At 44.0% G+C, this 24,133-nt stretch overlaps 2 protein-coding genes across 2 annotated transcripts in view; both read left to right on the top strand.

The window, feature by feature from the left end:
- Positions 1-24,133, top strand: part of PMM2 (phosphomannomutase 2) — a 141,201-nt gene that overhangs the window by 48,929 nt on the left and 68,139 nt on the right. The window contains exon 3 of the mRNA XM_053471868.1: positions 23,246-23,322. Within this exon, the coding sequence (XP_053327843.1) occupies positions 23,246-23,322 (77 nt within the window). The remainder of the gene's footprint in view (positions 1-23,245; positions 23,323-24,133) is intronic.
- Positions 14,151-24,133, top strand: part of LOC128502141 (uncharacterized) — a 190,095-nt gene continuing 180,112 nt past the window's right edge. The window contains exon 1 of the mRNA XM_053471867.1: positions 14,151-14,162. The gene's annotated coding sequence lies outside the window, so the exon portion shown is untranslated. The remainder of the gene's footprint in view (positions 14,163-24,133) is intronic.

A 24,133-nucleotide genomic window follows, 5' to 3' on the forward strand; every position in this document is an offset into this window, starting at 1 on the left:
AGGCGAGAGTTCCACTACCGAGACTGTCAGGAGGACTTCGGAGAGACGCACTCCTCAGGTCATTCTCGATTCCCGGCGGCAGCAAGGCAGCTTACAGTATCTGGTACAGTGGAGGGGACTCGGTCCCGAGGAACGCTCCTGGATACCAGCGGCATGCCTCTCCATGCCGCAATTGATGCGTGCATTTCATGCTAGATGCCCTTCTCATCCTGGTGGTCGCCCTGAGGGCACCCTTTTGAGAGGGGGTACTGTTACTCACCTGTCCTCGGCTCCCACATTGCCGCAACAGCTGCCGTGAAGGAGAGGGAGACCCCCTCCAACGTACGGCCACCTCCACTACAGCCGCCACGGAGGAGAGGGAGACTCCCCTCCAACGCACGGCAACCTCCGCAGCAGCCGCCACGAAGGAGACGGAGACCCCCCCTCCAACGCACGGCCACCTCCACTGCAGCCACCACGGAGGGGAGGGAGACCCCCCTCCACCGCACAGCCGCTTTCGCTGCCGTCCTCTGAAGTGCCGCACAGGAGAGGCAGACCTCCTGGTACACAGCGTCCTGCTTCTGCGCTCGCCAAAACTGCAGGCCTGTGTGAAGGGAAATTACGCCACACTCATGATGGCCGCGATTCCCGGATACCAGAAGTGACATCATAACGGTTTGGCAGGAGATTTGAACTTCCCCTGAGGTTCTCTATTTAAACCTCTTCAGTTCAGTCATACATTGCCTTCTGATGGTTGTCAATGCCTTGTGCTAGTACCCAGATAGCGTATCCTATACTGTTTTCCCGTGTTTGATCCTGGCTTGCTTGACTTCGTTGTTTTTCTGAATCCTGACCTCGGCTACGTTTACCGTTAAACCTGATCTCCTGAATCCTGACCTCGGCTATGTTTTTGACTATCCTGCTCTCCGGAATCCAGACCTCGGCTTGTTTGACCTTGTTCTGTCCTGGAGTCCTACCTGACCACGGTGTCTCCTACTGCTTGTACGTGACACTAGTAAAGCTTTTTTTGGTATTTTTGGGGTTCTTGTTAAAATATAGCTTTAATTATTGTGTCAGTAAAATAAGAAGGCAAATCGTGAAATGTCATTGTAAATTATAATTTTTTTTTTAAATAAACGAAAAATTTGCATATTGTTTTTTTTTTTTTTTACCCGATTAATAGATTAATCGAATTAAAAAATAATCGGCCAACTAATAGATTATGAAAATAATATCGTTAGTTGCAGCCCTAGTACAATGCTTCAATGATTGTTACTGTACAATGCAAAACCGTGTGGAGCTTTAGTGTATGGTGTTGTTGGGTGTGTGTGGGGGGGGTACCAGTGTACAGTGTTAGACTGAGTGGGTGTTAGTGTTTTAGACTGTGGATACCAGTGTACAGTGTGTGTGCATATTGTGTGTTGGAGAGGTTTCAGTATATAGTGTTATAGTGTGTGTGTGTTAATGTGCATGTGTGTTTGAGTGTCCGTTTAAGGTGTTAGAAGGGAAGTAGTGTACGTGTGTGTGTGTGTATACTGTAATGTCAGTGCGTATGTGTGTATATGTATAGTGCTAGACTCAGTGTGTGTAATATATATATCCTCACTGGCCACTTTATTAGGTACACCTTGCTAGTACCGGGTCGGAACCCCCTTTGCCTTCAGAACTCCCTTCATTCTTCATAGCATACTTTCTACAAGGTGCTAGAAACATTCCTTAGAGAATTTGGTCCATATGGACATTTTAACATCACGGATCCATGATGCAAATCTCCCGTTCCACCACATCCCTATTGGATTAAGATCTGGTGACCATGAAGGCCATTGAAGTACAGTGAACTCATTGTCATGTTCTAAAAACAGTGTGATATGTGAGCTTTGTGGCATAGTGCATTATCCTGCTGGAATTAGTAATCAGAAAATGGGTACACTGTGGTCACAAAGGGTTGCACATGGTCAGCAACAATACTCAGGTAGGCTGTCGCTTTAAAGGATGCTCAGTTAGTACTAAGGGGCCCGAAGTGTGCCAAGAACATGTCCCCCACACCATTACACCACCACCAGCCTGAACTGTTGATACAAGTCGGGATGGATCCATGCTTTCATGTTGTTTACGCCAAAAAGGCTGACCCTGCCATCTGAATGTTGCAGCTGAAACCGAGACTCATCAGACCAGGCAACGTTCTTCCAGTCTTCCATTGTCCAATTTTGGTGAGCCTGTGCAAATTGTAGCCTCAGTTTCCTGTTCTTAGATGACAGGAGTGGCATCCTGTGTGGTCTTCTGCTGCTGTGGCCCATCTCCTTCAAGGTTCGACATGTTGTGCAGTCAGAGATGGTATTCTGCATACCTTGGTTGTAACGAGTGGTTATTGAATTACCGTTGCTTTTCTATCATCTCAAACCAGTCTGCCCATTCTCCTCTGACCTGACAGCAACAAAGCATTTTCCACCACACAACTGCCGCTCACTGGATATTTTCTCTTTTTCAGACCATTCTCTGTAAACCCTAGAGATGGTTGTGCGTAAAAATTCCAGTAGATCAGCAGTTTCTGAAATGCTCAGACCAGCCCGTCTGGAACCAACAACCATGCCATGTTCAAAGTCACTTAAATTCCTTTTCTTTCACATTCTGATGCTCGATTTGAACTTAAGCAAGTTGTCTTAACCACGTGTACATGCCTAAATGCATTGAGTTGCTGCCATGTGATTGGTTGATTAGCGATTTGTGTTAAGCAATTGAACAGGTGTGGCCAGTGGCCAGTGAGTGTATATAAAGGTTGTTTACAGCCTGTATTTGTGGGAGGGGTCTTAAGGGGTATTTATACCCCCTTTCAGCATCCTCCCCTTTAGGGCATTATGTTTGCGTTCTTGATGGTGTTATGTTTGCGGGCACTTGGTTACTAAGTTTCCTTGGACTTTGCAGGGCGTTCAGTCTTCTCTATCTCATAGCTGCACATCAGTTCTGCTAGTTTCCATGTGCTGGGAGAGAGAGAGGGGGAGCTAGTGTCACAGGGTTACTTGTTTGCTCCACTTGTGGGTAAAGGAGAGGTTTTGTTTGATTGAGTTACTGGTTTTCGTCACGTGTGGGGGGGAAATATGTGGCATGTTAACACTACACAATTATGAGTGCAAGTTGTCGTTAAAGTTGCAATGATGTCTTAACTGTGATGTATGCACAGGGAAACTAAAAAATGCATCCTTACTTTTTTATTTTTCATTTAACAGGAAGGCACACACCTCATGATTTTAGGGAGAATAATTTTTGGATTCATGGAAATCTCTAAAAACTAAGAAGGACCCCAGTGACTTCACAATCAGGGAGGCAGTCCCATTGATGAGTATGGCTGAGGTTCCAACAGCCTGTTGTTTTTTTGTTTTTTTTTTTTTTCTTATTTACTCTTGCCAATCCACATTTAGAAGGGAACGGGACAATTATAGACATATAAACTTGCCAAATTAGAATAGTTGGACAGTCAGTGACAGCAGGGGCTTAACTAGAAACCACAGGGCCATGGTGTGAAAATTTCCCCGAGGCTCCCAACTTCACCAGCTTAGATAGACTGAAAAAATACATGCATCTATCAAGTTCAGCCTTTCCAATATCTGTTTATTTATTGCTGTTGATCCAAAAGAAGGCAAAAAACTCAGTTGTAGCTCTTTCCAATTTTGCACAAACTAGGGAAAAAAATTCCTTCTTGACCCCAGAATGGCAGTCAGATCTCTTCTTGTTTTAACACTTTTGCGGTGCTGGTGTTTTAGATGTAATTTTCTCCTCACTCGTTTAGGGTACCCACACAAGTTATATATTTTTTTTTCAGTACAAGAAGGGCTTTCTTCAGATACCATTGCTTTGATCATATTATCTAATTTACTCCAAAAAAGCTAGTGAAAAAACCTGCTAAATAGATTCTTCTATTTGTCCTGAGTTTAGAAACACACAATGTTTTTATGAATTTTTTTTTTGCTATTTTTATTGGCCAATAAGTACAATTAGCGTTTGGCTATTTCAAAACCATGTGCTATGTTGGGTATCTTTGAAGCCGGCCAATGCAAACTACCCCATCAAACCATATATTTTTGAAAACCAGACACCTCAAGGTATTTTAACCCCTTCCATGCACTAATTCTACTACCACCCTTTGTCAAACTTTGTGGTAGTAATTTATTTTATTATTTTTTTTTTTAATCACTTAAATTGTGCTTCAGGTATGGATTTACATCTCCTGGTATACATCACTATCAAACACCCCACTATGTGTTCAGGAACATCTCCCGAGTACACCGCTACGGAATTTGATGGCGCTATATAAAACCATAAATAATAATAATACAGTGATACCCCTCCTGAATGGGTATGTCGAGTTGTTTGGGAGGTAAAATGCCACATTTAGGAAGTGCACATTTTTTAACTTGGAACTTTTACATCTGGTCCTACTGCCCCCATGTCCTAATAGGACAATTGAATTTACCCCATCAAACCATATATTTTTGAATACTAGACACCTCAAATGCTGGTATTTTAACCCTTTCCATGTATGAGATTCTACCACCAGCCTTTGCCAAAGTTTGTGGTAGTAATTTTTTTTGTATTTTTTTTTTTTCCACACAAACTGTACTTCGGGTATAAATTTATAGCTCCAGGTATACATCACATACCAGTGTGTGTTCAGCAACATCTCCCGAGTACAGTGATACCACCCATGCATGCGAGTGGCAAAATCACTTGCAGTGGTGGTTGTGACTGGAGTGAGTGTTCGGTGTCGCTGAATGCCTCGTAATAGAGGCATTTACATTTACATTACATTTATTTATAAAGCACCGGCAGATTCCGCAGCGCTGTCACAATCAGAACAAATTTCACATATAAAAACACAATAAAAGGACAAGAGGGCCCTGCTCTTGCGAGCTTACAATCTAGTCGGTGGTTGAGGGGGAAGTGAGACAATAGGAGACGACTGCTTGGATGGGGATGTGTTGATCTGGTTCTGATGGTGTTGTAGCCACTTTCTGCAGTGGTACCTGAGGACACTTGGGGAGCTTCAGCGACACTATTGAAGTTTAGGAGGCGATCATTGATCGCCTCCTAAACTCTTTTAAAACTCTTTTAAAACGCCGCCATACAGTGTATGGCGGATGTTGACGCCCCAGGGAGGGGCCAGACATGGTCCCTGATGCCGATCTTGGTGTTGCCGTTTAAGCGAAGAAAGTGATCGTAGCTCACTTTCTAAGCGTATTTTAATATGACCCGTCAATGGACGATAAGGGGTTAAAAATTATATTCCGTAATATTATAAGTATTCATCCAATTGTTGTTTAAATGTCTGTACAGATAAAACTACCTGTGCAGGCAGAGAATTCCCCATCCTTATGGGATATAATGCTGTCATATCCCCTCTGAGGCGCCTTTTTTCTTCATAACTAAAGTGTTCTATTCCTTTTATTAATTTTGTAGCCCACTGCACCTTTTCCAGTGCTATAATATCCTTCTTTGGAATAGGTGCCTAAAATTGCACAGCATATTCAAGGTCCGGTCTTACCATTGATTTATAAAGAGGCAAAATTATATTTTTATCCTGCGAATTGATGCCCCTTTTTATACATGATAATACTTTACTGGCCTTAGCAACCGCAGACTGACATTGCACAGTTTCTTAGTTTGTTGTCTATAACAATTCCCAAATCCTTCTCATTTGTTGTTATCCCTAATTCACTACCATTTAGGGTGTAAATTGCTTGTGCATTCCTTACCCCGAAGTGCAGAACTTTGCATTTATCTACATTAAATTTCATCTGCCATTTGTGTGCCCAGTCCCCCAGTCTATCTAAATTCCTCTGCAGCAAAGTAATATCCTGCTCACAGTGTATTACTTTACAGGGTTTAGCGTCATCTGCAAACACGGAAACATGACTTTCAACGCCTATTGCAAGGTAATTTATAAGTATGTTAAATAAAATTGGTCCCAGAACAAGCCACTTTTGTCCAGCTTGAAAATGTACCATTTATAACAATTCTCTGTACTCTATCTCTAAGCCAATGTTCAACCGAAGAACAAGAATTTGCATCTAGACCCATTTCTTTTCAGTTTGAATACTAACCTGTTGTGTGGAACCGTGTCAAACGCCTTGGCAAAATCCAATTAGATTACATCCACTGCAACACCCTGATCTACACTTCTACTTCTTCGTAGAATGCAATTAAATTAGTTCAGGGCTTGACAAATTTGTTGTGAATCTAGGCGCCAGGTAAAAAAGTTAGGAGCCAGGATTTTTTTAAACTAACAGATGGTCAGGAGTGATCTGATCATCATCAGCCCACTTACTAAACTCACAACATTTGACCTGGAAGCACCCTGGACTTTCAGGTCAGTGCTGGTTTTTTTTTATTATTTTTTTAACCATTTCAATGCTGATGTTCCATTGGAGCACAGCATTGACTGATATTTAGTCCCCACAAGCTTGTGGGGACAAATGTTAACCCCTGCAATGCCACGAATGTGTCATACACAATTGTGGCATTGAAGGGGTTAACGCTGCACTGTCGCTCTCAGGGAGCGATCAGGCAGCAGGGGGGTGTTGGGGCTGCTCTCCACACTCATGGGGAGACCAAAGAACCCTCTCCCCTGTCCCTGAAGCTGCCTCTGGCAGCTGGGACTCAATTGCTGGTCTATAGACCAGCCATTGCAGGGGGGAGTCTCTGATGACTGCTGTAGGCTTCCATGCCTACAGGAATCATCAAAGAGCTTGTGGGGGCTCGTTTTTGCTGTTGCTGGTCTGTCTGGGCTTCCAGACAGACCACCAGCAGCAGAGCCCCTTACAAAAACGGGAATTAACCCCTAAATGCCGCGATCGCGGCATTAAAGGGGTTAACGCTGCACTGTCGCTCTCATGGAGCAATCAGGCAGCATTGGGGTGTTGTGTCAGGTCCCCACACTTGTGTGGGGACCCAATCAACACACAACCTCCTTCCCTGAAGCTGCCTGTGGCAGCTGAAAACGCGATTGCTGGTTTTGCAGCAACCACGTTTTCAGCCTACAGGCTCACTCGGTGGGAGTGGTCTCAGGCTCGAGCTCGGAGTGGCTGTGCTGTCTGCCCAGACTCCTGGGCAGACAGCAACAGCAGCGCCCCCGTGTGGTGACTCAGCCTCTTACATCCACATTTTTTTCTGGATGTAAGAGGCTGACAAAACCTAGGCGCCAGGACAACATTTTCTGTCGCCATGGCGACCTGGCGCCTGGGATTTGTCGAGCCCTGAATTAGTTGACATGACCTATGTTTCATAAAACCATGGCGATTTTTGCTAATAACTTTCCCAGCCACCGAAGTTAAGCTCACAGGTCAATAATACCGATCCGCCCGGTAACGTCACGTGTAATGACCCGATGATGTCACCGCACAACTTTATTGAAAGCTGACAATTGTCAGTAAGAGGTATGGGGCATGCTGCTTAGATGCCTGTATCTCAGGCATCTAAGCAGCTACAGACCCCCAACATATAATGTTGGAAAGGTAATCACCTCACTGGTATAAGGCTTGCAAAAAAAAATAAAAAATATTAAGTTAAAAAATAAAAATGTAAAATGATTTGGGGGTCTCTAAAGGCAGATAAATAAAGATCAAAATTGCCTAGATTATCTAAACATAAACTAGTTTAACTTTAAAAAAAAAAAAAAAAAGTTTAAGTATTCTAGCTAAATGATCACTGTAGTAGCCCATGTTACCATAGTGATCATATAACTATGAAAAGTCACATTCCCTTTATAAAAATGGCCGATACTAAATTTAGCCAATGGTGGAGGGAGGCAATTTTTGAAATCCTGATGAACTGTAAATTAACTGCAAATATTTATTTAATTAAAATCAGCCATTTAGCCTGTAAGGTACGTGAGTAACCATCTCATCCCTAGAGCTCCTTGTATTTTTACTGCAAAACTTTTTTTTTTTCCCTTTACCATCATTTCTTTGGGATTGTAAGGGGAATGAATGGTGTGTGCTTCTGTGAGTGAATGTATGGATAGTATGGTGTGTGCTTCTGCGAGTGAATGGAGATATGAAAGGCGTGTGAATGGTTAGTAATTAGGGTTGAAGCCTTGACGTGGCATTACTGCTCACGTAGGAAGTTAAATTATGGCACAAAAAGTACACGTTTGCACTACAAACTACACCCCTTGGCACATCATATGAGGGGCTGCATGTGTTTCTAGTACAAACCTAGAGTGCGCACAAATGAACATGTCGCTATGGTTAGAAAAAAACATATTTTCTAGCCGAAGCAACATATTCCATCATTATTTGTGCACTCAACTTTTGTCCTAGAAATACATGTAGCCCCTCATTTGAAGCTCCAAGGGGGAAGTTTCTTGAAATGTGTACTTTATGTACCCTAATTTAACTTCCCGGATGCCTAGACCACAAAATCTTGTCTTAAACATTTAGGGGGGATGCCTGCAATTAGACAGCTCTAGACAGCTGGAAAGTAAAATTATGGTACATAAAGTATAAATTTTCAAGTATACATTTTCAAATGAGGGGCTGCATGTATTAGTAGCATAAGACTGGAGTGCGCAAGACATAAATTAACTTGTCGCTTTTAATTTAAGTGGTATTCACCTATTTGTTATGCACATCAAATTTGTGATACAAATAAGACCTCATTTGCTGCAGCTGGGGGTGTAGTTTTTTAAAAATATATAGTTTTGTTGGCATTTTTTATTTTTATTAACAACTTATTCATATTGTACAAAAAATAGTTAACAAAACTGCATTTGGACATTACAATAACTTACAAAACAAACATACATACAAGGATTCCATTAGTCTCGATCATACTATTCTATCTATGTCCGGTGTCTGAGTTTCTGTGGGAGGATTTCCAATCAATAGTAACTCCCTTCTAAACGTCCAATTCTCCATCAGCAAGAAATTTTAACCAGTTTTCCCATGCTACATACTCCGTACGTATTGGGCCAAAATTCCCTTTTCCATTTGGCATTGAAATATTAATTGGGATTTTATCTTTGTCCATATAATTAAGTCAGAAGATCTCCAATTTCTAGCTATTACCATTTTTATTGCTGTCAATAAATGTAGAAGAAATTGAATGTCTTTGTTTGCGAGATTAGGTAGGTTTAAATGAAGCAATGCTCTTTCTTGAGTCAACTTCCAGCGGGGACCTAATTTATTTACTAATCTATTTGAGACTTTTTGCCATAATCTTTTTATTGGAATGCAATTTCACCACATATGCATCATATCTCCCTTTTCCGCTCCGCATCTCCGACAATTTCGCAAGTTGTTAGAAAACATTTGTTGGCATATTTTAACATCCCAGGCAGCTAGAGCTGTTTAATTGACGGCAGCCATGCATTGAATTTAAAGATGTCTTTTGTGATAGTCTAGTAAATTTAACGTTTAGCAGTAAAATATTAGAAAAACACAGTCTACTGTTCTCAATTTCTGTTTACGTTAGACCGGATACCTACTACAAATATTTAGCAACACAGGTTTTGATATCAGAGTTTAGAAAAATAAAATTAGTCGGAAGTGAAAAAATACACTGTTTTCCCATTTTTGGCTTTATTTTGCAAGCCTAACGAGACATACACATAAAAAAGTGGTATATTTGGAATCTGCTGGGTGTGCTGAAAAAAACAGTATAAGGTTTGTATAGTTTATTCCCAAGAAATTTACTTCTAAACGCGTTTAAACGTGAGATGCACCAAAATGCCAAAAACCGGCTTAGCACCAGGGTGGGAAATGGCTTAGCAGCCAAAGGGTTAAACGCTTTTTTTTTTTTTTTATGCGGAGGAGAGAGAGGGACGCCTAGCAACTGCTCGGTGTCCCTCATTCTCCTCCACAAGCCTCTACCTCCGTCCCGGTGCCGGCATTTCATGCTGAGCGCCAGAATATGATGTCATATTTCGGCGCTCAGCAGTGAAGAAGACAGAAGCCTTGTGGTCCCATTGCTGGACCTAAAGGTGAGAGAACTACAAAAAGGGAGAGGGTAGACGGTGAGTAGGGGGAGGGGTTAGGAAAGGGATAAGGGAGGGAGAGAGGGTAGATAGGGAGAGGGGGTAGCTATTGAGGAAGAGGGTTGTAAGAATATTGAAATAAGTAAAGTGTTAATGTGGATGCATTGAGTCAATGAGGTAGAGCATGTGTTAATATGTGGATGAATTGTCTGAATGAGGGAGAGCATGAGTTGTCTGAATGAGGGGGAGAATGAGTTAATGTGTGGATGAATTGTCTGAATAAAGGTGTGACTTAGTGAGTGACTGTAAAAATGTTTGTGTGCATTATAGATGTATAATTGTGGAAGGGCAAAGATGGCACTAGCAGGATGTTTGAGCCTTGGGGACCAATAATGGCACAGGCAGGGTGTATATGGGGCAAAGACGGCACAGGCCGGACTGGGGACAAAGTTGACTTGTGCTGGTTTATTTGGGGACAAAGATGGCAAATCTTCTGTGTGTAATCTGGGTGCTGGTGAGGTTCTATGTGGGCAGTGTGGACGCCAGGGCTGGCTTTGGGGTTTGCATTAAGGGGATTAAAAGACATATCATGGGGCAGAGTGGCATATAGAGGGTTAAAAGGCATCCCTGGAGGCAGCGTGGCATAAAGGAGGTTCAAAAGCATATCTGGAGGCAGCGTGGCATTAAGGGGATTAAAAGGCATATCATGGGGCAGAGTGGCATATAAGGGGAGTGTAAGGGCATAAGGTATAAGGCATTTCTGGAGGCAGATAGAGGGTTACATGTAAATTTTACATGTAAATTTAAGATCTGTTATTTTGCGCTTAAGGACAATGGGCGGTCATTAATCCCATTGAAAACAATGCATTTTGAGCCCATACATGTAACTTTTTTAGCTGGCTCCTAGATTCAAAACAAATTTGTCAAACCCTGAGTTAAGTTCATGTCTACAAATGATTTATGAACTTGTGACAGTAGTGACAACTGAGAATGTTGATTTTGTGCCTTTTTTTGAGACATGGTATAATGAGAAAAAAATGACTGGGTTATAGCAATACCAGGGTACTCCTTATATAGAAAAAACAGGAAGTTCTCATTGTCATGATTAACTCATATAACGTAGTGGATGCATGGAAGGGTAACCCAGCAGGGGTGGTTAGTTTCTTTGGTTAAGCATTTCATGAGTTAATCTGATGTTGAAGATAAAGAATTGTAGGACTTGCTCATTAAAAACAGTTTTGTTTTTTTTGGTGACAGTGGGGATTTTTACGTTACCATTTATTTTTTTTTAAACATTTTTGAACATTCATTTTTTTTATTACTAATCACACTGATTAGTGAGCTAGGCTCCATTGACCTTGCATGGTTGGATGCAGTACCAACTCGAGAGTTCTCGAAGAGGGTCTGGATAGACCCTCTGTGAACTCATTCAGTTTTTTATTGTTGATGCCATCTGTTGATGACGGCAATGTCATTTACATGATGGTACTTGTGGTTGCTCTTCAGAGCAATCACAAGGCTATTGGGGTAGGGGGTTGTATTGCTATATGCCTGCTATCGAGGCAAGTCAGCAACACAGTTTATGCTTAGGAAGCGATTCCGATCGCTTCCTAAGCTGTTTTAGCCGGGCGGCCATTTTTCTTCCGGGGAGGGCTTTCCACGGTCAGCCTCACTTGTGAGGCTTCCGTGGATGCTGCAAAGCGATGCAGCTATTAAACAGCAGCCCGTAGATGTACGGGCTTTGTCGTTAAGGGGTTAAATACCTTGGGGTGTCTAAGTCTTCTATCTCTGAGTTTCCCAATGTTGTTGAATGGATTAGGCAGCGGCTATTTGGAGCAAGGTTTTTGTTTTTTTACCAGTGGGGAACCTAGGGATCTGTACTTGGACCCATTCTCTTTAATATTTTTATTAGTGATATTGCAGAAGGTCTTGATGGAAAGGTATGTATTTTTGCTGACAACACAAATTTGCAACAGGGTTGATGTTCCTGCAGGGATAAGCCAAATGGCAAATGATTTAGGTAAAATGGTCAGAGCTGTGGCAACTGGCATGTAATGTGAATACATGCAAAGTAATGCACCTATGGCATAAAAACCCAAGAGCAGAAAATGTAATATTTGATACTGTCCTAACCTCAGCATGTAAGGAAAGGGATTTAGGGTAAGATTTAGATGCAATGCAATAGAGCAGCATGATATGCTATCAGAATGCTTGGTTGTATAGGGAGAGTTATTAGCAGTAGAAAGAGGTAAGTGCTCATGCCGTTGTACAGAGCACTGGTGAGTTCTCAATTGGAGTATTGTGTACAGTAGCCCCACGTCTCCAACAAGTGTCTGCAATATTCGAGTTGTAACGAGAGGTCATATCCGACGGGAGGTCCCATCGAGCCAGCATCTTATATGCCATCTCTTGGTCGCGATAATTTAGGGAGAAGCGGTGTGTCAGGAGGCACACGTTCTCCCACTGCTCTGATCTGTAAGGACAATCTGCAATGATGTTTCCCAACGGCTCGGAAAAGCTGGGGGGTTAGATCTAAAGTGGACACTAAGAGTCTGTAAAGACAGGAGATACCATGAGTCAGAGGCGTGTCGGAGGTGCACAGCAATTCAAACACAGTAAGATCTTGCAGAATATGATGTCACCGCCTTAGAGAACGAAAAAAAAAAACCTCTAACTGGGCGTAGCGAAATCTGTCAGGAAAGGTAAGGGGGTGCTCAAACGCTCCAAGGGCCTAAGTCCGTTAGCTGTCAAAAAGGCCCGAATACCCGTAGGGATAGCAGGGAACAAATCAGAACCCAGGCCCGGTGCAAAATCAGGGTTATCCCTCACAGGTGTGAGTGGCGAAGGTATAGTAGAAAGAGAAGTCTCTCTGAGTAACGAATGCCAGGCCTTCAACGTTTCGCGGATAAAAGGGTGAGCCAAGGCCTTAGTTCTGGCCGTATCCAACGCCAGCCAAGGCAGTGATCCTATCCGAAAGCCTAGTAAACCACTTTCTACTTCAATCCATTGCTTCTGCCTCAATCCTTGGACCCATTCTACGATACGCAACAGATGACAAGCCCTATAGTATGTGAGAGGGTAGGAAAGGGCTAGTCAGCTTTTCAATTTAGGGCGGATCAAAGTGGTGAATTTTATACGAGGAGATCGAGAACCCCAAACAAAACGTAGAATCGAAGAATGGACCAAGGCGAAAAAAGGTGGTGGGGGGGGACATGAATAGGAAGTGTCTGGAAGAGATAGGCGACGGGTCATAGCATTCATTTTAGCAGTATTAATGCGACCCAGCCAGGTGATCGTGAGTTTCAACCAAGAGCGAAAGTCGGACTGCAAAGACATTAGCAGGGGCGGGAAGTTGTAAGCGTAAAGCTGAGAAAAGTCGCTAGTTAGCCAGATCCCAAGATATTTCAATTTAGGTCTGTCGGGGATAGTATCTCTGATTTTGTCATATTAACCTTAAAGTTCGCGAGCCGTCCATAGTCTGTGAGTTCCTTCAGAAGGACCAGTAAGGAAGTTCTTGGTTGAGAGATAGCAAATAAAAGGTCGTCAGCATAACCCAAAATTTTATGATGCGTATGTCCGACCGTCAGGCCGAGAATATCTGGGTTCAGCAGTATAGTTTGCAAGAGGGGTTCTATAGAAATTACAAATAGCAAAGGAGACAGGGGACATCCCTGGCGTGTCCCGTTCGAGATATTAAGTGTTAGAGAGAGAACCTTTAATGTTGATCCTAGCCGAGGGGAAAGAATAAAGGGATCTAACCCATGCCAGGAAGCCCGGACCAAAGCCCAAGCGACGCAAAGTGGCCAGCATGAATGACCAGTCCACCCTGTTGAAAGCATTTTCTGCGTATGTTTCACAAAGTGCATCAATTCCAGGGCTCAGATGGTGCTGTCACGAGCTTCATGACCTGGAATGAAGCCCCTTTGGTCAGGGTGGATACATGGTATGAAGGGACGTAGTGGATTAGCAAGTATCTTTGCAAAGAGTTTTAGCTCTGAATTAAGAAGGTAGATGGGCCTGTAGCTACCACAATGCTCCGGGTCTTTACCATCTTTGTGGATAAGGGGAATGGACGCCATCATAGTGTGGGAATGAAGCAGACCACTAGAAAGGAAGCATCTACGAAGTGGGGGGCCTAACAGCTCTCTGAAATGAGAGTAGTACCGAAGCGAAAATCCATCAGGACCCAGACGTTTCCCTGTACGAGAAGATTTAAGTCCTGTGAGAAATTCCAGCAGAGTGATTGGTTTGTCTAAAGCTGCAGCGTCTGCAGAAGCGAGACCGCCACATAGCGCGTGGTTTAGGTATTCTGACACCCTTCTGTCTCTATCCACAGGGGAGGGGACACAACCCTAAGAGCGGAGATTATAGAGATCAGAAAAATACTTGTGAAAGGTTCTGGATATTTCAGAATGTAACAAATGTACTTTGCCGTCAGCGGAACTAATCTTAGGGATATATGAAAGTTTTCAGGAGTGACGTAGTACCCTGGCCAAGTACTTCCCGGGTTTGTTTCCATGGAATAAACCTTTGGTCCTCTAATAAGATCTGTGCATATTTTGATTTAGAAGAGTCGCCAGTTCACCCCGCATGTGTAACAGCCGTCGTAGATAGTCTACAGACGTGGAGTCCTTGTGTGCTCCTTCCGCCTCAGTGATTGCTGAGCATATGCTGAGAGCAAAGCCTAATAAAATTCCCCTGCACCGCACTTTTGTGTGCCTCCCGGATAGTGAGAGCAGGGGTATCAGAGGGCAAATTCTCTTGAAAGAAATGCATTAGGGTCTGAGAGACCTCGGCTTGAATCGCAGCATCAGACAAGATAGATTCATTTAGTCGCCACGTGCGACCCGAAGGGCGAACAAGAGGCAAAGTCAAGGAAAGGCTTAAAGGGGCATGGTCAGACCACGTGTTCACACCAATGGAGGCTCCACGAAGGAGATGGGTATGATGATAAGCCAAAAATAAATAATCGATGCCAGAATATGAGCCATGGGGCATCGAAAAAAAGGTCCAGTCTGTCAATGGGGTTAAGCGTATATGGCCGAGGGTGCTGGAATGTCCAGAGGAGGTATCTGTCTCTGGGTGGAGAGCAATATTAAAGTCACTACCTAGCACCAAGACACCCTCACTAAAAACCTGGATACGAGACAGGACGTGCTGCAATGTGATGTACTGCCCACGGTTCGGTAAGTAAAGATTTGCAAAGGTATATAGTTGATTCGCTATGAGCCCCGCAAGTAACAGATATCTCTCCTCCGGATCTACGTAAACGTCCAGTTCCTGAAATGGCACGTAACTCGATAGGATAGCAACCCCTTTAGTCTTAGCAGTCGGATTATTGCTAAGTAGCTTATGGGATATGAGCGGTCAGTGAGTCGAGGAGCATGACCAACTAGAAAGTGTACTACTTTCCCCCCCCTCTTTAAATCACAAAGTAGGCGTGAACGTTTCTCAGGAGTATTGAGACCTTTAATGTTAATAGTAAGGAGGGAAAGCGGTCTGTTGGCAGAGGGGGAGGACATGGTGCCAAGGATGTGGATGGGGAAGAAGAGAAAAAAAAAAAGAGGGAGGAGGGGAGGATCTGATGAAAGGAAGAGACAAAAACTAACATAGGAAAGAATACAAGGATAATGGACGGGTAGGGATGAAGGAAGGGAAAAGATGTGGAACGCCAACCGAGACAGCAAGGAACTACCCCCAACTATTGTGGGAGGGGGCCAACTCGGTTCCAAATGAGGTCGTAAACATAACCATAACAAGGAAGACGGGACTGCCTTAAAAAACAATCTATCACGTGAGATATTTGTGGTAGAGAAACAGGAATTAGGCAATCAATAAGAACATGTCGTGAGCCAATGCCCGCCAATAATATGCATACATGAATATAATAACAGAGAAACACTATGTGAAACATAAGAAAAGCACATGTGGAATGGACGGATGGACAGTATTTAAGACAAATCAAACTGCTACATTTATACGAAAAATACCCACTGTGGAATGTTCGGTTTTCATTTTTAAAGAATTCTCCTGAGGAAGCCGACACGGCGAAACACGTTGAGAAAAGAGAGAAACCACACAGAGTTGCTGTATCGTCTTCAGGATTGGGTTGGGGTTTTTTGCCCCTCTTGTTTCCAGACTTTTAAACTGAACATTCCAATTACATCTACTATCCTGTAAGTGCATTTCGTTGCCTTTTTTACGATCTACAGGAAGATATTGCACCATTTGGTCTTTTATTTATAGATTTTATTGAAGAAATAAAGATCCTTTTACTACTGATAATTCTGAAGAGCCTCATGCATCGTCACCGTTTGTGAGTGCATTCACACCACTTATATTTCTATTATTTAGTTAATACTATTACACTTTTGTAGAGCTGAAACAACGAGTCGATAAAATCGATAATAATCGATAACGGAAATCATCGATAACGATTTCCGTTATCGATTAATCGAGTGATCAATTCGTTGTTGGAGCACTCGGCTCCTTTTACTTACCTCCGCGAGTGTTCCCCGCTTCTGCTACACGCTCTGCAGTCTCCGCCTTCTTTTAGCTACGTGACGGATGTGACGCGTTCCGGAGGTAAGTATTCTTCATGTCTATGTGCACGGATCGCACAGAGCCACTCGCACAGAGCGAATCGCTCTGTGCGAATGGAGCCACTCGCACAGAGCGGTTCGCTCTGTGCGAGTGGCTCCATTCGCACAGAGCGGTTCGCTCTGTGCGAGTGGCTCCATTCGCACAGAGCGGTTCGCTCTGTGCGAGTGGCTCCATTCGCACAGAGCGGTTCGCTCTGTGCGAGTGGCTCCATTCGCACAGAGCGGTTCGCTCTGTGCGAGTGGCTCCATTCGCACAGAGCGGTTCGTGAGTGTGGGTGCAGGGCAGAGTGGGGGTGGGGGTGCAGGGCAGAGTGGGGGTGGGGGTGCAGGGCAGAGTGGGGGTGGGGGTGCAGGGCAGGAGACTGGGTGCAGGGCAGAGTGGGGGTGGGGATGCAGGGTGTGAGTGTGGGTGCAGAGCAGAGTGGGAGACTGGGTGCAGGGCAGAGTGGGGGTGGGGATGCAGGGCAGGGTGTGAGTGTGGGTGCAGGGCAGAGTGGGTGCAGGGCAGAGTGTGAGTGTGGGGGCAGGGCAGAGTGTGGGGGCAGGGCTGGGTGCAGGGCAGAGTTAGAGACTGGGTGCAGGGGCACAGTGCAAAGTGCTGGGTGCAAAGTGCCAGTGCTGGGTGCAAAGTGCCAGGGCTGGGTGCAAAGTGCTGGGTGCAAAGTGCCAGGGCTGGGTGCAAAGTGCAAAGTGCTGGTGCAAAGTGCTGAATGCTGGGTGCAAAGTGCTGGATGCAAAGTGCCAGGGCTGGGGCAAAGTGCTGGGTGCAAAGTGCCAGGGCTGGGTGCAAAGTGCTGGGTGCAAAGTGCTGGGTGCAAAGTGCAAAGTGCTGGGGCAAAGTTTCTTGAACAGTAATAGTCCACCTCTTTTCAGAATGTTTGGGGTTATTTTGTTTCATAAATATTGTGTTTGGGTTCTTGTACTTTGAAAATATTGTTTTTTATTACATCATAACAAAATAAGAATGTTAATGTAAATTTTAAGTTGTTTTTTAACATCCAGTTCATTAAATTCTTTTAAATAAACGAAAAATTTGCATATTGTTTTTTTTTATCCGATTAATCGATTAATCGAAAAAATAATCGGCCGATTAATCGATTATTAAAATAATCGTTAGTTGCAGCCCTACACTTTTGTATTTTATTTTCTTCCCCTACATGTACATGTGCCCCTATTTTTGCTATAACCTCAAATATACATGCTGAGAACCGTGATCGAGTAGTACATATATGGGGAAGGGACAAAACAAACAAACAAAAAAAAACAAACAAAAGACCTCCAACACCCTGTAATACGTATATAAACGCATACAGGAACATTTAAATAGACATGCTGGGAACTGTGATTGAGTAGTGCATATACAGGGAAGGAACACTGAGAAAAATAAAAGGAAACATATGCGTAGGCCTAATCATAAACAGAATCATCTACCCTGCTGTGAAAAGTAGCAGAGGCATTATATGAAAGTTAAACCTCATGTGGTGTCAATGAGCACAGAAGGTAAGCAGCAGGGGGAGAGAAAAAAAATCCCCTACACCTCTGCCCCACCTGTTTATAACATATAATAGAGAAACAGACCGCAGTAAGCTCTGTAATGCAGTCATGTCTGAAGTGTGAGTGGGGGACCTAATCAAAGTTCACACATGGTCCATGAGAGTAATATGTGCGCCGAGAGAGCGCGGTGTTCAGGAGGAATCCAGAAAGCCCAACAGGGGGGCGCACTCAAGATAATGGGAGAAGAACAAAACAAAATCTGCAATCTCCGGTGGCACAGCAAGGGGAATGTTATACCTGGAAGGTCACTCCCAAAGAAGACATGTAGATCCTGGCAACCACTGTGGACACGTTCAGGATGATGCTTAATATAATAAAAATAAGCGTAAAAATAAGAATTCCTTGTGTACTCCCAGAGAGGTGTGAGAAAAAAAACGAAAAAAAAATAATAAAAAAAAATATAAAAAATAAATGGTAAATTTTAGGGTTAACTTAGGGGCATTTATGGTTGATGGGATGTTTATGGTTAATTTAGGGACAGTTATGGTTAATGGGTCTTTAGGGTTAATTTAATGCTGAGGACTGAGGGTTAATTTAATAAGGTTAACTTAAGGTACAGTTAGAGGTAAGGAGGTGCAAACTAAGATGCATCTAAATCCTGGGGGCAGTGAAGATTAATCCTGTATTTATTTATAAAAGTATTGTGTCAGTGTGCTGTGAACAAGTCTGTGAATCTATGAGGGCGCTATGGGATATCTGGGGGTATAAGGCATATCAGGGGGGCACAGTGGCATATCGGGGGGTATAAGGCATATAGGTTATATAAGGCAGGGCTTGACAAATATGTTGTGAATCTAGGCGCCAGCTAAAAAAGTAAGGAGCCAGGATTTTTTTAAAACTAACAGTTGGTCAGGAGTGATCTGATCATCATCAGCCCTCTTACTAAACTCACAGCATTTGACCTGGAAGCACCCTGGGCTTTCAGGTCAGTGCTGTTTTTTTTTAACTCTTTCAATGCTGATGTTCCATTAGAGCACAGCATTGACTGATATTTAGTCCCCACAAGCTTGTGGGGACAAATGTTAACCCCTGCAATGCCACGAATGCGTCATACACAATTGTGGCATTGAATGGGGTTAACGCTGCACTGTCTCTCTCATGGAGCGATCAGGCAGCAGGGGAGGGGTGGGGCTGGTCTCCACACTCATGTGGAGACCGAAGAACCCCCTCCCCCTGTCCCTGCAGCTGCCTCTGATGCAATTGCTGGTCTTTGATGACTCCTGTAGGCTTCCATTGAAGCCGGCCAATACAATTTACCCCATCGAACCCCAGGGTATTTCAAATGCTAGTATTTTAACTCTTTCCATGCACTAATTCTTCCACCAGTCTTTGTCAAACTTTGTGGTAGTCATTTTTTTGTTTTTTTTTTTCCCCGCATGCATTTTACTTCAGGTATGAATTAGCAGGCCCTGGTATATGTCACTGTCACACAACACCCCAATATGTGTTCAGCAACATCTCCTGAGTACAGTGATACCCATACATGGGTTTGCCTAGCTGTTTGGGGTCAAAAGGGCCACATTTGGGGCATGCACATTTTTCAGTGTTGTACTTTGACATTTGGTGATCCTGTGCCCATGCCCAATTTGGTACATTTTTGAGCCTGGCCAATTCAATGCGTGTGACGGAACCCTCCATCACTGGGGCCCCTGGAGAGGCCTGAGGGCCTGCCTCCTCCCTACTGAGTATGGGCCCTGTCCTTGTAAAGACTTATGTGTGTAGGTACAGGGGGTCAGTTTCTGCTGAGTTTTCCCCGGTACAGGTTTAACCATATATCTTAAATATTGGAGACTCTGAGGACTGTGGAGCACTGATATTGATTTGGGTTTAGTCCTGTACTTTGCCAACACAGATGATGGTTTTGCAATTATTGATTATGTCAATACTTTTCCCTGTCACCAAAATCAGGAATCTGCACACACTCCCCACTGGAACTCAGGTGCTTAGCTGTGCCAGGAAGGGCCAGCTCCCCAGTAAATCAAAATAGAATAAGTCTCCAGGCACTCAAGGGTTCCATCAGGCAGATTTATTGAAGAAGAAGGACAACAACGTTTCGACCTCACGATGAGGTCTTTATCAAGTTGATAAAGACCTCATCGTGAGGTCGAAACGTTGTTGTCCTTCTCCTTCAATAAATCTGCCTGATGGAACCCTTGAGTGCCTGAATACTTTTCCCTGTGTCACCCCCTGTTTTCAGCCACCCCAGAAGTATATTATCACTTTTCACGTACTGAGGGGATTGTCTGGCATACAGCCAGGATGCAACCAGGGAGTGACAAGTTATTGTTTCAGTTAATCTGTTTAATGTCTGACCCCCCGCCCTTGGTGCACTAAAATGTTTTTCCCCATCCCTCTCCCGCATTGTTTTCCACTATGTTGATAATTAAATTGTGTTTGCATAAAAACCCTCTGTGTTACTCTGAAAAACAATTCTTGTACTTCACCCTGCATTAAGCTTCGGCTAGTGATTTGAGTGACTGGAGAGTCAGTGCTTTGGAGTGTGCCCGTATACAGTTCTTGTAAGAGCTAGGAAGCAGCTATTGACGGAGGTACCCAGTTCGGTACAGGGCGTCCCGTTACAATGTGCCCTATAAAACCATATATTTTTGAAAAACAGACACCCCAGGGCATTTCAAATTCTGGTATTTTAACTCTTTTCATCTCTTTTTCAAATTGGAAATTTAACATGCGGTCATCCTCTCCCCTGTGTTAATTGGGACATTGTTAATTGATTTGAATTTGCCCCATCAAATCATATATTTTTTAAAAGTATAAACTTCATGGGCATTTAACATGCCAGCATTTGCGATAATTGTTTGAAGATATAGCGCTAATTTTAGGACCTGTTAATACATTTTTTATATACTGTATTGGCTCGCATATAGGCCGCAACCGAATATAGGCCGCACCCTAAAAGTTAGGTGCTTTATTAAAGAAAAAACTTTCTGCCCCCCCACCCGAGATATGCTGCCACTCTGTCCCGAAGATGTGCCCCCCGAGATATGCTGCCACTCTATCCCCCCCGAGATGTGCTGCCACTCTATCTCCCCGAGATATGCTGCCACTCTGTCCCCAAGATGTGTCCCCCCGCCATACTTACCGGTGCAGACTCCACGGGGTCCGGCGGGGGACATCTACGCGTAACGCGTTTTCAACTTCCGGTGCCGGCACTTCCGCTGTGGGAAATACCGGCAAGGAAGATTGTTAAAGTACATTGCGCAGACGTTCATCGGCTGCGGCGATGCGAGCATAAACAACCTCCGCTGCCGGCACGTCTGCACGATATGCTTTAACAATCTCCCTTGCCGGGACTCCCCCCGTGGAAATTCCTAGCATGGGATATTGTTAAAGCACATCGAGCAGATGTGCCAGCAGCGGAGGCTGTTTATGCGCATCGCCGCAGCCGGTGAACGTCTGCACGATGCACTTAGACAACCTCCCGTGGCGGCACCCCCCCCCCCGTGGGAAGAGTAGGATGTAGGTCCCCTGCATCTCTGCGGGGGATCTGTATCCTGACCTTGCTGCCTGCCCTGTCGGGCGCTAGATCCCAAATATAGGCTGCATCCCCCACTTTAAAGACTTAAAGTGGGGGAAAAAAGTGCGGCCTATATTCGGGCAATATATATGTATAGGCCGCACCTGAATATAGGCCGCACCCTAAAAGTTAGGTGATTTTTTAAAGTTCTTGGTAAAAAAAACACTCAGTGTTATAGATATGCTGCCACTCTGCCCACCCCAGATATGCAGCCACTCTGCCCCCCGAGATATGCTGCCACTCTGCCCTCCCAAGATATGCTGCCACTCTGCCCCTCCTGAGATATGCTGCCACTCTGCCCCCAAGATGTGCCCCCCCCCAGACTTACCAAAGCAGACTCTCGGGTGTCTTGCGGGGCCGGCGGGGGACATCTATGCAATACGCATAGACAACTTCCCTTGCCGGGACGTCCCACCGGGGTGGTGCCGGCAAGGCAGATTGCTAAAGCACATCGTGCAGACGTTCCAGCAGCGGAGGTTGTTTATGCTCGTATCGCCGCAGCTGACGGCAGAAGTGCTGGCAGGGTATCAGAGAGTAGGATGCAGGTCCCCTGCAGTGCTGCGGGGGATCTGTATCCTAACTCTGCTGCCTGCCCGGCGCCCGGAACTGCATGTCCCGGGTGTTGGGCGATACGAATTGCGCATTCCTGCGCTAGACCCTGAACAGGGGCGGGCTGGGCCGGGGGGCAATTGCCCCCCAGGCCACCCGAAATCTAATCTAAACGGCCGCTGGGTGCTGATGCCGCCGGCCTGCGCTACTTTAATACTTTTTTTAAATTTTAATATGGCAAGCCGGATCGGCTATTAAATGAAAAAAAAATAGTATTAAAGCAGCGCCGGCCGGCGGCATCAGCACCCAGCGGCCGTATGCGATGGCCGCCAAGTGATGGGAGCAGCGTGAGGGGTGAAAGCTCCGCGCCCTCGCACTCGCCTTTCACCCCTCACGCTGCTCCCATCACTATGCGGCCATCGGATTGTTGGAAGTCGAATCTAAACGGCCGCTGGGTGATGATGCTGCCGGCCGGCGCTACTTTAATACTTTATTTATTTTTAATATGGCAAGCCGATCCGGCATATTAAATAAATAAAAAAAGGATTAAAGTAGCTCCGGCCGGTGGCTTCAGCACCCAGCGGCCGTTTAGATAAGTTTTCCAGCAGTCTGACATAGTGATGGGAGCAGCGTGAGGGGTGAAAGGTGAGTGCGAGGGGACGGAGCCACTTCACTTGACTTGCCCCCCAGGCCTTAGGCTGCCAGCCCTCCCCTGACCCTGAATATAGGCCGCACCCCCACTTTAAAGACTTAAAGTGGGGGGAAAAAAGCGCGACCTATGTTCGGGCAAATATGGTATATATATATTGACAATTTAATAGGCCAATGAGGGTTTAAACCCCAAAATCAGTCTTATACAGGTTATACATGCATGATTACACATTACCAATGTTTGTAATAAACCAGTGCATAAGCATAGCTAAGATTTGGAGTGTTGTGGCATGTGTATTGTACTATTTTTTTTACCAGTTGTACTAGCTTTAATGCAGCATTTTCTTTCAACATTTCTAAAAATAAACTATATATTGTTTTAATCATGTAAAATATGTTCTGTTCTAGTGGTTGAAGATTTTGACTACGTGTTTGCAGAAAATGGCCTTGTTGCTTATAAGGATGGAAAGTTTTTATGTAAAGAGGTGGGTATTAGATATAGATATTTATATTAGACAAATACCTGTTGGACTGTAGTTACATTTGTTTCTGACACTGCCAAGTACTAATAGTGGTGTCTTAATAACATGTCCATATAACAGAATTTGCAAATCTAGAAGATAAATATATGATCAAAAAAGTAAAGTAAATAACTTATATGCATATATACATATTTTTGTATTTGGCAAAGATTAATTTTGTACTCAATTATTTATTAACTGTGTATAGAGAGACAGATTAAAACATGTGCATACCTAACACTGTATTTAGGGGCATACCAGTAAGTAACTCTCAAATGTTAACTTCAACTCAACTTTGCTTAAGCCGCTATTGGCTGGGCTCAGTGTCACTGAAGATCATGGAAATTGTACTCCTGTAGAGCTTATGGGCTGCTAATCAGTAGGTCATGATTTTTATACAGCTAGATATAGAAATAGATAGATATAGAAATAAATATATGAATTCAATAATTAAGAGGTGTGTCGCAATACTTTTGTCCATATAGTATGTGTGTATGTATGTGTATATGTGTGTGTAGATAAATATATATATATATATATATATATATATATATATATATATATATATATATATATATTGTGACATTCATGTAGGATTGGTGGTGGAAGGGAGGTATGTTTCTTCTAGATTCCTTTCCTATGTGAAGTAACACCAGAGTCTTCCACCTGCTAGGTGATTAATGTAGGTGAATGAGAGGGCGGATATAAAAGGGAAGCCAGGAGGGCAGGTAGCTCTCTGGCTGAGGAGACAGAAAGCCTGTCTGTGGGAGAGACA

Source organism: Spea bombifrons, chromosome 7 (genome assembly GCF_027358695.1).
Source record: "Spea bombifrons isolate aSpeBom1 chromosome 7, aSpeBom1.2.pri, whole genome shotgun sequence".
Lineage (NCBI taxonomy): Eukaryota > Metazoa > Chordata > Amphibia > Anura > Pelobatidae > Spea > Spea bombifrons.